Genomic DNA, 12,754 nt, shown 5'->3' with positions numbered 1-12,754 from the left:
TAATTGATTAAAAATTATCCGATTTCGTGTTTGGTATTATTTTAAATGGTAAAATATCATTAATTCATTGTAATAATTTTCGGATCAAGAAGCGCGAAAAACAAAAATTTTACAGTAACGATATATAACGCGATAACGCTAGAAATCTTACCGTAATACTTTTATGTACAGAATAATGAAACAAATAAATTAGTGTAAAAAAACAAATAATTGTTAAAAAAAAATACATTATAAATAATTACATACTTTTTCTTGAAAACAATTTTTTTTTATATTAATTGGATTTTTATCATGTGGTCCCCTCGAAACCATGCAACTTTTGTCTGAAACATTTTTGTCTATTGAGCTCCGTTTTCGAGATATTCGCGTGGATTGATTAAAATGATCCACCCTGTATATATATTGTATAATAGCCAGATTTTTTAAAAACAAGATTTGTAAAGCGGCTTCTGTTTTAGACATTTCCGGGAAAAACTTGAATAAGCTTATGTTTTGATTTGAAAAAATAATTGTTCAATATGACGTTGTCTCCAGGAAATTGATATTTAGGTATTGCATCAGTTATGGCGATAAAGAAATGAACTGAGACAGCGATAGACACAATTATCTATAGATACAATTTACGTGTCTAAATTGCGATATGCTTATCGACGCGGGAATACCGTCGGTCTTGAAAAATCAGCATGTGTTACTTATATCACAAACGCGAATAAATTCCTTCTCTTTTTCTCGCGAGACTCCGGCGTCGAAGGATGTCCAATTCGGCGATTCGGTACTCGCTCGCGGAGGTCGCGAAGTGCGATGGTAAAAACGGGTCCAGAACTTGGATTGTGATTTATGATAACGTTTACGATGTGACGGATTACATGTCCCAGGTACATTTACAAGAATATAAAATATGTGTATAATATAATGTGTCTGTGTATGTTTGTGTATGCATATGATGCAATGCAAGAATTCTTAATGAACTATATACATAATGAGACATTGGTTTATATTTTACATATATTCGTGTGTGATTAAATAAAACGTGTAATTTTAATGATTTATTGCATTTCAGTTGTTCAGCAATTCATAAATTTTTACAAAACATATATAAAATACGACAAAAATCGTGAAATTAGAAAAATGTGTCAATTTTCCCAACAATAAATTAAAATGCAAACTATATTGCTTTCAAACCAAGTTTTTTATTTTTAAGAAAGTCAATTTTTGGAGAAAAGAATTAATTGAGAAATTGAAAAATAATATCTTTTCTTTGTCTTTTATAAGTTTAAATGACTTTTAATGATTTTGAGTGATATGTTATGCTGCAGTGACTATCAAAGCGTGATATTAAGAATAACAGAATGCACTTTAAAAAATAAAAAACAATAAAATGCATTAAAAAAAAAATTATTTTTTGGAAGTAATAAAAAATGAATTAATAAAAAGTCCATATAAAAAATACCAAATTTTTTTTATTGTTTCTTAAAAAAATTCTTGTATTTGTATTCATAAATGTTACATTAAAAATAATTACTTGGTTTATGACAAGAAATCATCCAAGTTTAACAAAGAGGAAAAGTATTTCCATAATTTTAATTATATCTCATACGTGCTAATTTTTGTAAATTTGTCTGGCATTATTTTATTCTATTATTATTATGATGATTATTATTATTATAGATTATATTAATTTTTATATAAATTGTTTTTTTATAAGATATTACAGTAATTTACTACAAGCTATTACAAGCAATTTAATAAATAAGATTTGATAAAAATATTATAATTAATAAATTAATTACAGCATCCTGGTGGTCCAGAATTAATTGAGGAATATGCGGGAAAGGACGCAACAAATGGATTCGATGATTTTGGTCATTCCTCAGACGCGAAAAAGATGCTTAAAGAATATTTAGTTGGCGAACTTGAAGATGTAAGCTTTAATAATCTTGAGATTAATTAGATAAAAAATAATTATTAGTATCAATACTATTCGGGAATCTCATTCAAACTTACAAAATAATAATCTAAAATTTCTATAAATAACAACACACATCGGACATAATTTATTCTGTAAGATATAATTAGAAATATGATACCATACCGAATGTGATTATATATTATAGGAAGATAAAAGAGCCAATAAAAAGAAAAAGCATGCTGTTCCTAACGGAATAAAAGTCGAACGTACGGATAAACAGAGACGAAGGTAAATTTTTAATGATATTAATTCTCAAATTAATCGTAATATTTTTGTTTAATATTTATATTAAACAAAATTCTTATATCATTTAACTTTATTAATTAATATAGTACAAAAACATGGCTATCTACTAGAGAGAGCAACGTTTTTCTAAAAATATGAAATATATATGTATATTATTGTAAAAATTTTGTAACATTTCTAGAAATAATTTATTTAATAATATGATGATTTTTAGAAACACTAATATAAAAGTGAATATATTATAAACACATGAGCATTTTTATCATGTATTAAATTAATTTTGCCACTTTCAGAAGCTATTTATTTCATTTTTCAGAACCTTTTTAGCAATACTATGCGGCAAATGTACATCTTGAAGAACGTATTGTCTAGAGAGAGAGAGAGAGATTTAAGATATATTATTTTATTTATGAAATCACTATCATTACATTTGCAGTACCTATATATGATATTGCACGTGACGACGCGCGCGTAATTCCGATAAGAATCATTAATTAAATCGCAGTATTAAATACGATCCTCTTATCGCATACGTGACATTGGAGATTCTTAAGAACAAACAAGGAAAACCAATAATTATGTCTGCGAATACTAATGAGTCATGCGTCAATTGCTTATCGCGTTCACAGACCTATAACAAGCAAGTTTTGCGGAATTTCCAATTTTTAATTCGTGAAGTTAAACTTTTAATTTATAAACAATATATATAATTATTGTAATGTGTACATACACATAGTTGATAACATATTATTGATGCATTTATAAAATAAATAGGATTAATGTTGCGAATTATGATAGATTGTACAATGTACCTGAATGAAATGATATGCGTGAAATAACATATACCGATATTGGATATTGCTTGTCATGTAAAACATTTCGAAATTACGCTTGCATTGCACATGAGAAGAATCCGTTTTACGATACGTGGCATGAATTATGCCAAGGCCTCTCTTTCTCTTACACGCTATTGTAAAATATTTTCCTCTATTGGATCGTGTTACTCAACTCGAGAGATTCTTTACATAAAAGAGATTTTGTAATAAAACTAAATGCTTAATGCGTGCAAACACATTATATTTATAAAAAAATATTTATATATAGATATTTATATAAAAAGTTTAAGAAGAGAAAATATATATAAATTTAATTTAGATATATTTAAATTTATAAATCTAATCTTCCAACTACTTCATCCATCGCTTTTGACTTTCCTCGCAATTGTAGTTTGGATCGACTGTCTCTTTCTTTTCCCTTGCGTCAGCGATTCAGTTTATTTCTCTTTATTATTTTCCTTCTTTATCTCTGTGGTCTTCCTCTAGTTTCATCACTGTTATTTCCGTCTGTATTTTCCAATTGCTGACGCTTATCTTTATTATTTCCTTCTTTTTTTCTGCTTCTCTCTGGTTTTCTAATTTTTCTGTTCCTCTCTTGTCACCCCATCTTTCTTTACCATTATCTTCATTCCATTTCTCTGCTTTCTTTTACCCGGTATTTTAAAAATACACGAAATCGCAGGTATATTCGCTTTTCGAAAATACATCACGCATCTAAAGATCGAGAGAGATCCAAGAAAAACAATACTCGTTCGTCTCAAACCAGATAACTGTTAGTAGTAACGAACTCAATATACACTGGTTAGATATTTATTAGATTTTATCAATTATAAAAAACATGTTACCAAATTATAAAATCGTATCAATATATACAGAATGGTAAATTTCAAACGTAACAGGCCGAATATCTCGATAACTAAATGAAATATCAAGGTCCGGTTTTTTTTTTATGCCTCCATTTAAAGTCAAAGGCCCTTATTCTGAGCTCACATTTAGAGGCACATTTAAAGTGCCACATTTAGAAGCGTAGATAAATGTATTAGTACTACAGTACTAAAGTCAGTCGCATTCTCATCGCACATTTATAGCGCCTCTAATTTAGAGGTACATTTATGATTACTGTGTTGTATATCATACTTATTATGCGCATACGGCACTGTGATTGGCCTTCAAACAGTTCATTATATCACGCGCCATGAGTTAAATTAGTAAATTTCATTTCGACCTTTCTTTCGATGCTACTGCAACACAAAACGAAACCGCGCATATAATTGTAACAACATTCTTTAATTAACCGATATTTTTGTCGGAACTTGTGATCATTATAACCGTCTTCAAAAACGTCTATTCTATTTCGAAATACCAATGGGTCACGATCACGCACTGCATTTACTTCCCAAATTTCGATCGTATGATCAATGGCTTATCTTATAATATATTTTAATACGTAAAATAAACTCTATATTGTTCAATTGCAGTCGCTCCATTCTTTAAGAGGAATGGCTATGATTGGCCAGTGTAATACGTATTAAAGTATATCGGTGTAAACTAAGTCATAATTAATAAGAAGAGAATTGATATTTATCGATATTTATTGATATTTATCATTCAAGCCTTTTTAAACTTTTTAATCTTATTATTTATTTTAAGCCATAATCGTCAAATATATCCATGATAATGTAGTTGAGTGTGCTCTTTCAAGCTAGTTCTGCTTCAAAGTGCAAGATTTTTCATCCTAATTAATCCTTCTAAGTGAAAATAGTGTCAAACAAAATGCACCCTTCATTGCATTTTATACAACCATACTTTTAAAAGAAATTTCAGAATTGACCAAATATTATTAATATTGTTATGTAAAAAAGTTCTATTATTTATAAAAACTTGATCTGTAATAATTTTATTAATGAAATCAATTGTATAACAGTGATAGAATTAATTAAACTTACGAAGCATCGAGTACAACGCGCCGATATTACGTATAAATGTGCCCTCGGACACATTTATTGGTACATTTATCGAGAATGGCATAAATGTGCTATAAATGTGGTTCAGAATACGATTTTCACTATAAAGTTGCGCATTTAAACTAAATATGGCGATCTGCCTCTAAATGTACCGCTAAATGTGCGCTCAGAATACCGCCACATTTATCGTGTCATCTAAGGCACATTTAGAGGCATATCTAAAGATAGATGTGAGCTCAGAATACGGGTCAAATCCTTTTTATCAAAATTTGTCCTGCTTGAAATAATATAACCTGAAAAAAACCGGATCTCGATATTTCATTTAGTTATAGAGATATTCGGCCTGTTACGTTTAAAATGTAGCACACTGTATAAATAGTCAAGATTATTAATAAAATAATATTATTTTATTTCCTTTTAATGGCCGTATTTCCTTTTAATGGCAGATTCTTTACAACATTTCAAGACGAAGATCCTAATACAAAAATGTCGAGGCTATAATAGTTTTTAAACGGGAAGCGATTATATTTTACGAATGACAGGGCTGAGATTTCGCGCGCTCAGGCACGGCGAAATAGTAGACATCTTCATGGTAACATTGATCGACTACTTTGACAGTTGAAGTTGAAACATAACGCAAATTTTTATTTAAATCATTTTTAAGATTAATTCTTGCATCCATTATTCGTAATAATTCGTAATAATAAGAATATACTAATTCTAAAATTCGTAATAAGAATATACTAATGCAATGCATAGAGAAGCGGGAAAACATATAATGATAATGCTATTGTAAATTTATACGATAATCATAATATCATAAAAAAGTGCTCCATTCATAGAAGCACTTTTTTCATTTGTCATTTAGCCTATATATATATATAAGTATACTTTATGTAAGTAAATAAATTATTATAATTTGTGCAATAATTATAACATTTGTGCAATATGGATCCAAATGTTGCTGAAGGAGCCATTAAAAAACAAAGAGTCCGGGTATTTCAAAATTCATGGTTAGATGAAAATATTTTTAAAGGATGGTTGACTCCCCATTCCGAACCGAATAAAGCTTTTTGTAGCATTTGTAACAAAAGTATTGCGTGTTGTAAAACAAATTTAGTAGCTCACTCACAATCGGTCAAACATATGACAAAAGTAAACAGCTTAAATCAAACTGATCAAAGCCTTTCCGATGTTAGTACTATTCCACATAATAACAAAGTAAAACGCGCGGAAATAAAATTAGCATCATTTTTCGCGGAACATAATATTGCTTTTGACACTGTTGATCATTTAGTCTCTTTATTAAAAGATATTTCTATTGAGCCTGAAATTGTACGAGATGTTTCATTGGGCCGACTTAAGTGCACCCAAATTGTTAAAAACATTATAGCAAAACGAGAGACAAAAAAAATTATTGAAATTTTAAAAATTTTCTAATTTTCTATTTTAGTAGATGAAAGTACCGATATTACAAATACCAAATTTATGTGCGTACTTGTTCAATATGTTTCACCTAATAATAAAAAAGTAAAAATACAATTATTAGAAATATCATCGTTAGATGCCGCAAATTGTACCGCAAAAAATATTTTTAAAACTTTTAAAACATTTTTAGAAAAAAACCAAATTCCGATAAAGAATATCGTTGGAATGGCAAGCGATAGCATTGTTTTGTTTTACAAAGTTTATTTTAATTTATTTTAGTTTAACAGCCTGAGGTGATAAATGAATCACTTTAATAAAATGTTTAATGTGCAATTATTTTCTTTCAGAACTGATGATTTGATTTTTATTTAATTACACATACCGAATACATATACACGTATACACACAAACACACATACATACACATATATAAATTTAAATATAATCTTATTATTTCTTTATTTCATGTTTTTAATTAATTCAAAATTTTTTAAATAACTTTTAAAAAAGATTAAACGGTGGGGCAATACAGGACCTCATTTCATGAGATTGACTACTTCACTGACACCACATTCAACGCACATGCGCGAAAAAAACTGGTCCGTCTAACAACACTGATCGGTGGCAGACCTGGGGGGACTTTGACCGCGCATTTCGCGCGCAATTCCTGCCCCGCCGATACCAGGCCGTCCTCCCCCGCGAGACCGCCGACCGCCGCCAACAGCCGGGGGAGAAATTTAAGAAATACGTCGCAGACATACTCACACTGATGCGCCGGGCCGGCGGATTTACACCGGAAGAAGAGTACGAGCGCGTCTATCAAAACATGCGACCCGAGATAAAGCAACTCATCACGTACGACGAAGCCGGCGTCGTAGACGACCTTCAGGCGCGAGCCACCGAGTTGGAAGAAATCGACGACCAGTGCGCGGCCGAACAAACGCACCGCCGGCCAGACACGTCAAAACCGATCGTCGCCGCCGCCTACAACCGGGAGGAGTGTTGTTGGCGATGCAAACAACGCGGCCACACACGCTTTAACTGCAAACGCCCGCCGCGAAAATTCTATTCACGGTGCGGCAAGGACGGCGTGCTAACCCAACAATGTCATCCGCCGGCGGGAAACGCCGAGCAGGCCGGGACCGCAACGGCCAGCGCCCCGAGCCCCGCTTAAAGTACACGCCGCAGCCACACCTCCGCGTATCATCCACCAGTACCGATACGACGCACTGCTCGACTTGGGGTCCGAAATATCATTTATTAACGACAGAACGGCTGCCCACGCGCAACGATGGGGCCACAAGGTCCTACGTCACGAGGGGGAAGTGCAACTGGCAAACGGCGAAACCACGCACACCGCCGGTAGCGTCGCCCTACCAGTCCGGATCGGAGCAAAAACATACCGACACCAGTTCACCGTTCTACCGACGCTCGACAGCCCTATACTCATCGGCGTGGACCTTTGGTCACGCACCGGCATCCGCCTCAGTCTACCACGATACACCCCCGGGTCGAGCACCCCGACAATACACGGGACCAGCGGGGGACTGGCCCCGCGTACCGCAGCGGAAGAAACACAACTGAAAAAGTTTCTCGACCGAGAATTGGAGAAATTCGCGCATATCCAGGGGCCGACCGACCGCGTACAACACAAAATACGGCTCCGGAACGCGACGCCGATTAAACAGCGCTACCGAACCCGCAACCCCGCCATGCAAGCGGTCATCGATCGAGAAGTAGCGGAAATGGAAGCCGCCGGAGTAATCGAACCATCCAAGAGCGCCTTGAGCTCTCCCGTAATGCTCGTCAAAAAGAAAGACGGAAAGTACCGCTTCTGTATCGATTTCCGCAAGGTCAATGACGCCACGGAGAAAGATGCATACCCGTTACCGCAAGTAGTCGCGACACTCGACAAACTACGGGGCGCGCGATACTTAACAACACTGGACTTAAAAAACGGGTATTGGCAAATATCGCTCAAACCCACAAGCCGACCGATCACCGCGTTTACGATCCCAGGACGGGGATTGTATCAATTTACGGTAATGCCCTTCGGGCTACACTCCGCACCGGCCACCTTCCAACGGCTATTAGACACGATCATAGGACCAGCCCTCGAACCAAACGTGTTCGTCTACCTGGACGATATTATCATCATAAGCACAACGTTCGAGGAGCACCTGCAATTACTTACCGAAGTTTTCCGCCGACTGCGCGAGGCAAGCCTGCGCCTCAACCCGGCCAAGTGCCGCTTTTGCGTCGATCAGTTGAAATATCTGGGGCTCGTGGTCGACCGCGCCGGAATCCGAACCGACCTCGACAAAGTTAGTGCCGTCGCCAACTGGCCTGAGCCACAAACCGTCAAGCAAGTCCGACAGTTTCTGGGGATGGCGTCCTGGTATCGGCGGTTTATCGCGAATTTCTCGACCGTTGCCGCGCCGCTCACTCAGCGCACAAAAAAACGCACGATAGGCATGGGGATCCGCAGAAGAAAACGCGTTCCGCGAACTAAAACAGACGCTCATTTCGGCCCCCGTACTCGCCTGTCCGAATTTCACGCGCCGATTCGTCTTACAGACCGACGCTAGCACTAGCGGCCTCGGGGCCGTCCTGACACAGTACTTCGAGGAGGGGGAGCGCGTGATTGCGTATGCGAGCCGAACGCTCAACAGCGCCGAGCGGAATTATAGCGCCACCGAATTAGAATGCCTCGCGGTTGTATGGGGCATCCAACACATGAAGGGCTACCTCGAGGGGTACCCCTTTACCGTATTGACCGATCATCAGTCACTGAAGTGGCTGCAGCGTCTGGAGGCACCCACCGGGAGATTCACCCGGTGGCTTCGAGCTCCAACAATACGACCTCGAAGTCAAATACCGGAAGGGCACGCTCAACCGCGTAGCCGACGCCCTATCGCGTCAACCCGAGATTTGCGCCGCAACCACGCGCCGATGCCGCTGGTATCAGCGCATATTCCAGGAGGTCAAAGACGAACCAGACAGCCGACCCGATTACCGCATCACCGAAGGGAAACTGTTCCGCCACATCCTGCACAGCCTGGATTTCAAAGAGAACACAGCGGACGAGCAGTGGAAGGAATGCGTATCAAAGGAGCAACGACCAACAGTGATGCGGAATTATCACGACGCACCAACCGCGGGCCACCTTGGAATCGCCAAGACAATCGCCCGAATCGCCGAGCACCACTATTGACCGGGAATGTTCCGGGACATCGCCGCATATGTACGCACGTGCGAAAAATGCCAAGCGCACAAAGCGGCTCAGCAACAACCAGGCAAGCTCCATGCAACCGATATGCAACGACCCTGGGAGCAAGTCACCACCGACCTCGTCGGACCGTTACCACGCTTACGACAAGGCCACACATGGCTCTATGTCATGCAAGATCGGTTCTCAAAGTAGGTGGAATTAACACCTCTCCGCCAAGCCACTGCCAAAGCAGTCACGAAGGCCATCACCGAGAGGGTAATACTCCGACACGGCCGACCAGAAACCATCCTGTCAGATAACGGCACGCAATTTACGTCAAAAGACTTCGCCGAACGGCTAAAAGCCTTCAACGTGCAGCACAAAACCGCACCCGCGTATGCGCCGCACTGTAATCCGGTGGAAAGAGCGAATAGAACCATCAAAACGATGATCAGCGAGTTCGTCAACAAGGATCATACAGACTGGGACGTACACCTGCCCGCCTTCCAATTCGCGTTCAATACGGCAGTACACGATGCCACCGGCTACACGCCAGCATATCTGAACCACGGGCGAGAGCTCGTGCCACCGCACCGCACCGCACCAGCAACCGGAGGGCCACCACCAGACACCATCCGAGAACGGCTGGACGACGCATACAAAATCGTCCGCATTCAATTAGCGAGAGCCTTCCAGAGGCAAGAAAGATATTATAATCTCAGGCGACGCGATTGGAAGCCATGCATAGGAGAATGGGTGTGGAAGAAGGACCACCCTCTGTCAAAGAAAGCCGATAATTTCAATGCGAAACTCGCGCCAAAATACATCGGGCCGCTCGAAGTCCGCCGAATCGTCTCGCCGGTAATCGTAGACTTGAGGAGCAAGCGGGGGAAATGGTACAAACATGTACATATTCAGGACCTCAAAGTCGCAAAAACAAAACAAGACGGCGACAATAACAACACCGACGACGAAGAGGATGATACCCCCACCACCGGCGAAGACTAAGAAACGGCCGAAATCAAAAATCCAGGCACAGATAGCAAAGATGAGTCAACCCGACGACATCCTAGCTGCGATCAACGAGCTATTAGACGACCCGCTGTTCGCCTACGATCCGCCGCTGCCAGGACCGTCCGACCAGCAAACACCGCCGACGAGCAGCGTCCGACAACCGGTCCAACCGCCCGACCACCGAGCCGACCGCCGAAAATCGGCACGCTGATTCAGCGTTCCGACCGGCAGAATCAGCTGAAACTGGAGCAGCTGATGCAGGCTCCACCACCGCCGCCTGCCCGCTCGCGTCGACCAGCGAGCACTCTAGCCTGCAAGAGACCGCGGGAAACCGATGGGAAAACCAGAGAGGAACAACAACCACGCCTCCTGGCCACCATGCCGACAGGCCCGTTACCGCCGCCACCGATCCGGGTTCAAGTCGAACCCGGCATCATCTTCGACGTGCCCCACTTCGCGGTGCACGTCGCAAGAAAATATAAGATCCGATCACCCCCAGGTCATTGGGTGATGCGCTTCTCCAAGACGGGAGAACTAAGATACCGCCGCCGGCTAAATTAAATTGCGAGCGAAGTACGCCGAACAGCGTTTCTAATTATCGAGACCAGATCCTCCGATCCGCCAGCGTCTGTAAGACGCCTGAGCTAATTCCGAAATCCTTAACCGCTCACCAGAGAAAGAACCACGGGGTTGGGAGTACCCAGCCTCCGCCGGGCATCTCTGAGTGCGATCCTCCTCGAACGAATTAAGAGGTACACGGGATCGGGCGTACTCGACCCCGCCGGGAGTTCTCGGCCCCTCGCTAGCTCTCCGTCCACCTTAGGCATCGGCAACATTCTCGTGGCAAGGGAGTTCCCTGCCACGGACGGGAGTTCTCGTCGGCCGACGCTTCCCAAAATCCGTACCCGCGATCCCGATACGCGAATATAAAATCCGACTGTGCGACAACTCGACGGACCGACTGTTAGCCGCCATAATTAAGGCCGACGCGCCATTAATACGGGAGCGCTAAGTCCCGCGCCGAGGGCCGACCCGCGCCCTACCACGTCACCGATCGACACCCGAAATCGATACACGCGTCAAAGGACCGCCCACCGACGCGACTGCAAAGGATCACCCGACCACTAACGGCTCCTGCCGGATTTACGCTGCGCGATTAATAATCGATACGCGACCGAACACCCGAAAACGCGAACCGCGCTGCGCACGATCGCGGTGCATTGTATGCACCCTCCGACTTTATACATACTCGCACACCGACATTATACGTACTCGCACACATAGCTCTCCTCGATCAGGGCTCGGAAATGACATTCATTTCGGAAAGTTTAGCGCAAATCTTGCGCTTAAAACGAATTCGCATGCCGATCTCCGTTTCCGCCGTCGGCGGGATAAACGCGGGGACTTTTCAACATGCAACACACATATTTATTTCTCATCGAGAGTCTCTCGCTCCGTCGCTCTCAACCACCGCGCTCATTCTAAAATCGCTAACCTCTTACACTCCGAGAAGACATGTGGATCTCTCGTCACTTTCTTATCTCTCCGATTTACCGCGAGCAGATTCGGATCCGACGAGTTCCGATCCTATAAATCTCATAATTGGAGCCGATCTCTATAGCGATATCATTCGCGACGGTATTCGCAGAGGAAGCGTCGGGCAACCCTTTGCTCAGAACTCCATTCTCGGATGGATAATATTGGGACCTCTCACGTCGCTCGAGAGGAACGATCCCTCTCAGTCGACAATGACTTCCGTTCATTGCAATTACGGTAGCATCTCCGCTCATCAAACAATTAGCTCTCCCACTCTCGAAGAGGAACTTCGTCGTTTTTGGGAGATTGAGGAACTCCCACGACAATCAATTCTTACGCCGCAAGAACAACAGTGTGAAGAGCATTTCTGCTCGACGCACTATCGCGACTCCGACGGCCGGTACATAGTTCGCCTGCCGTTCAAAACGAGTCCTCCTATCGATATCGGTAATTCAAGATTTCGCGCCGAAAAAATGGTAAATTCGCTAGTACGGAGATTTCGCGATAAACCCGAGTTAGCGAAAGAATATTCCGATTTTATCTCCGAATA

At 40.9% G+C, this 12,754-nt stretch overlaps 1 protein-coding gene across 1 annotated transcript; it reads left to right on the top strand.

The window, feature by feature from the left end:
- The first annotated feature begins 721 nt into the window (after positions 1-721).
- LOC115235688 (cytochrome b5-like) lies at positions 722-3,062 on the top strand. The gene is made up of 4 exons (XM_029807627.1): positions 722-875; positions 1,793-1,921; positions 2,115-2,197; positions 2,532-3,062. Exons 1-4 carry the CDS (start codon positions 753-755, stop codon positions 2,569-2,571), a joined length of 375 nt encoding a protein of 124 aa, XP_029663487.1. The 5' UTR covers positions 722-752; the 3' UTR covers positions 2,572-3,062.
- Positions 3,063-12,754: the final 9,692 nt, after the last annotated feature.

Source organism: Formica exsecta, unplaced genomic scaffold (genome assembly GCF_003651465.1).
Source record: "Formica exsecta isolate Colony F162 unplaced genomic scaffold, ASM365146v1 scaffold231, whole genome shotgun sequence".
NCBI lineage: Eukaryota > Metazoa > Arthropoda > Insecta > Hymenoptera > Formicidae > Formica > Formica exsecta.
Note: the sequence above shows the minus strand (reverse complement) of the source record. Positions and strands in the feature narration are given on the sequence as shown.

Coding starts and splice junctions, on each gene's coding strand:
- LOC115235688 (XM_029807627.1), top strand. CDS start 753: ATGTCCAATTCGGCGATTCGGTACTCGCTCGCGGAGGTCGCGAAGTGC. Junction 876..1,792: donor TGACGGATTACATGTCCCAG/GTACATTTACAA, acceptor AATTAATTACAG/CATCCTGGTGGTCCAGAATT. Junction 2,198..2,531: donor ACGGATAAACAGAGACGAAG/GTAAATTTTTAA, acceptor TTCATTTTTCAG/AACCTTTTTAGCAATACTAT.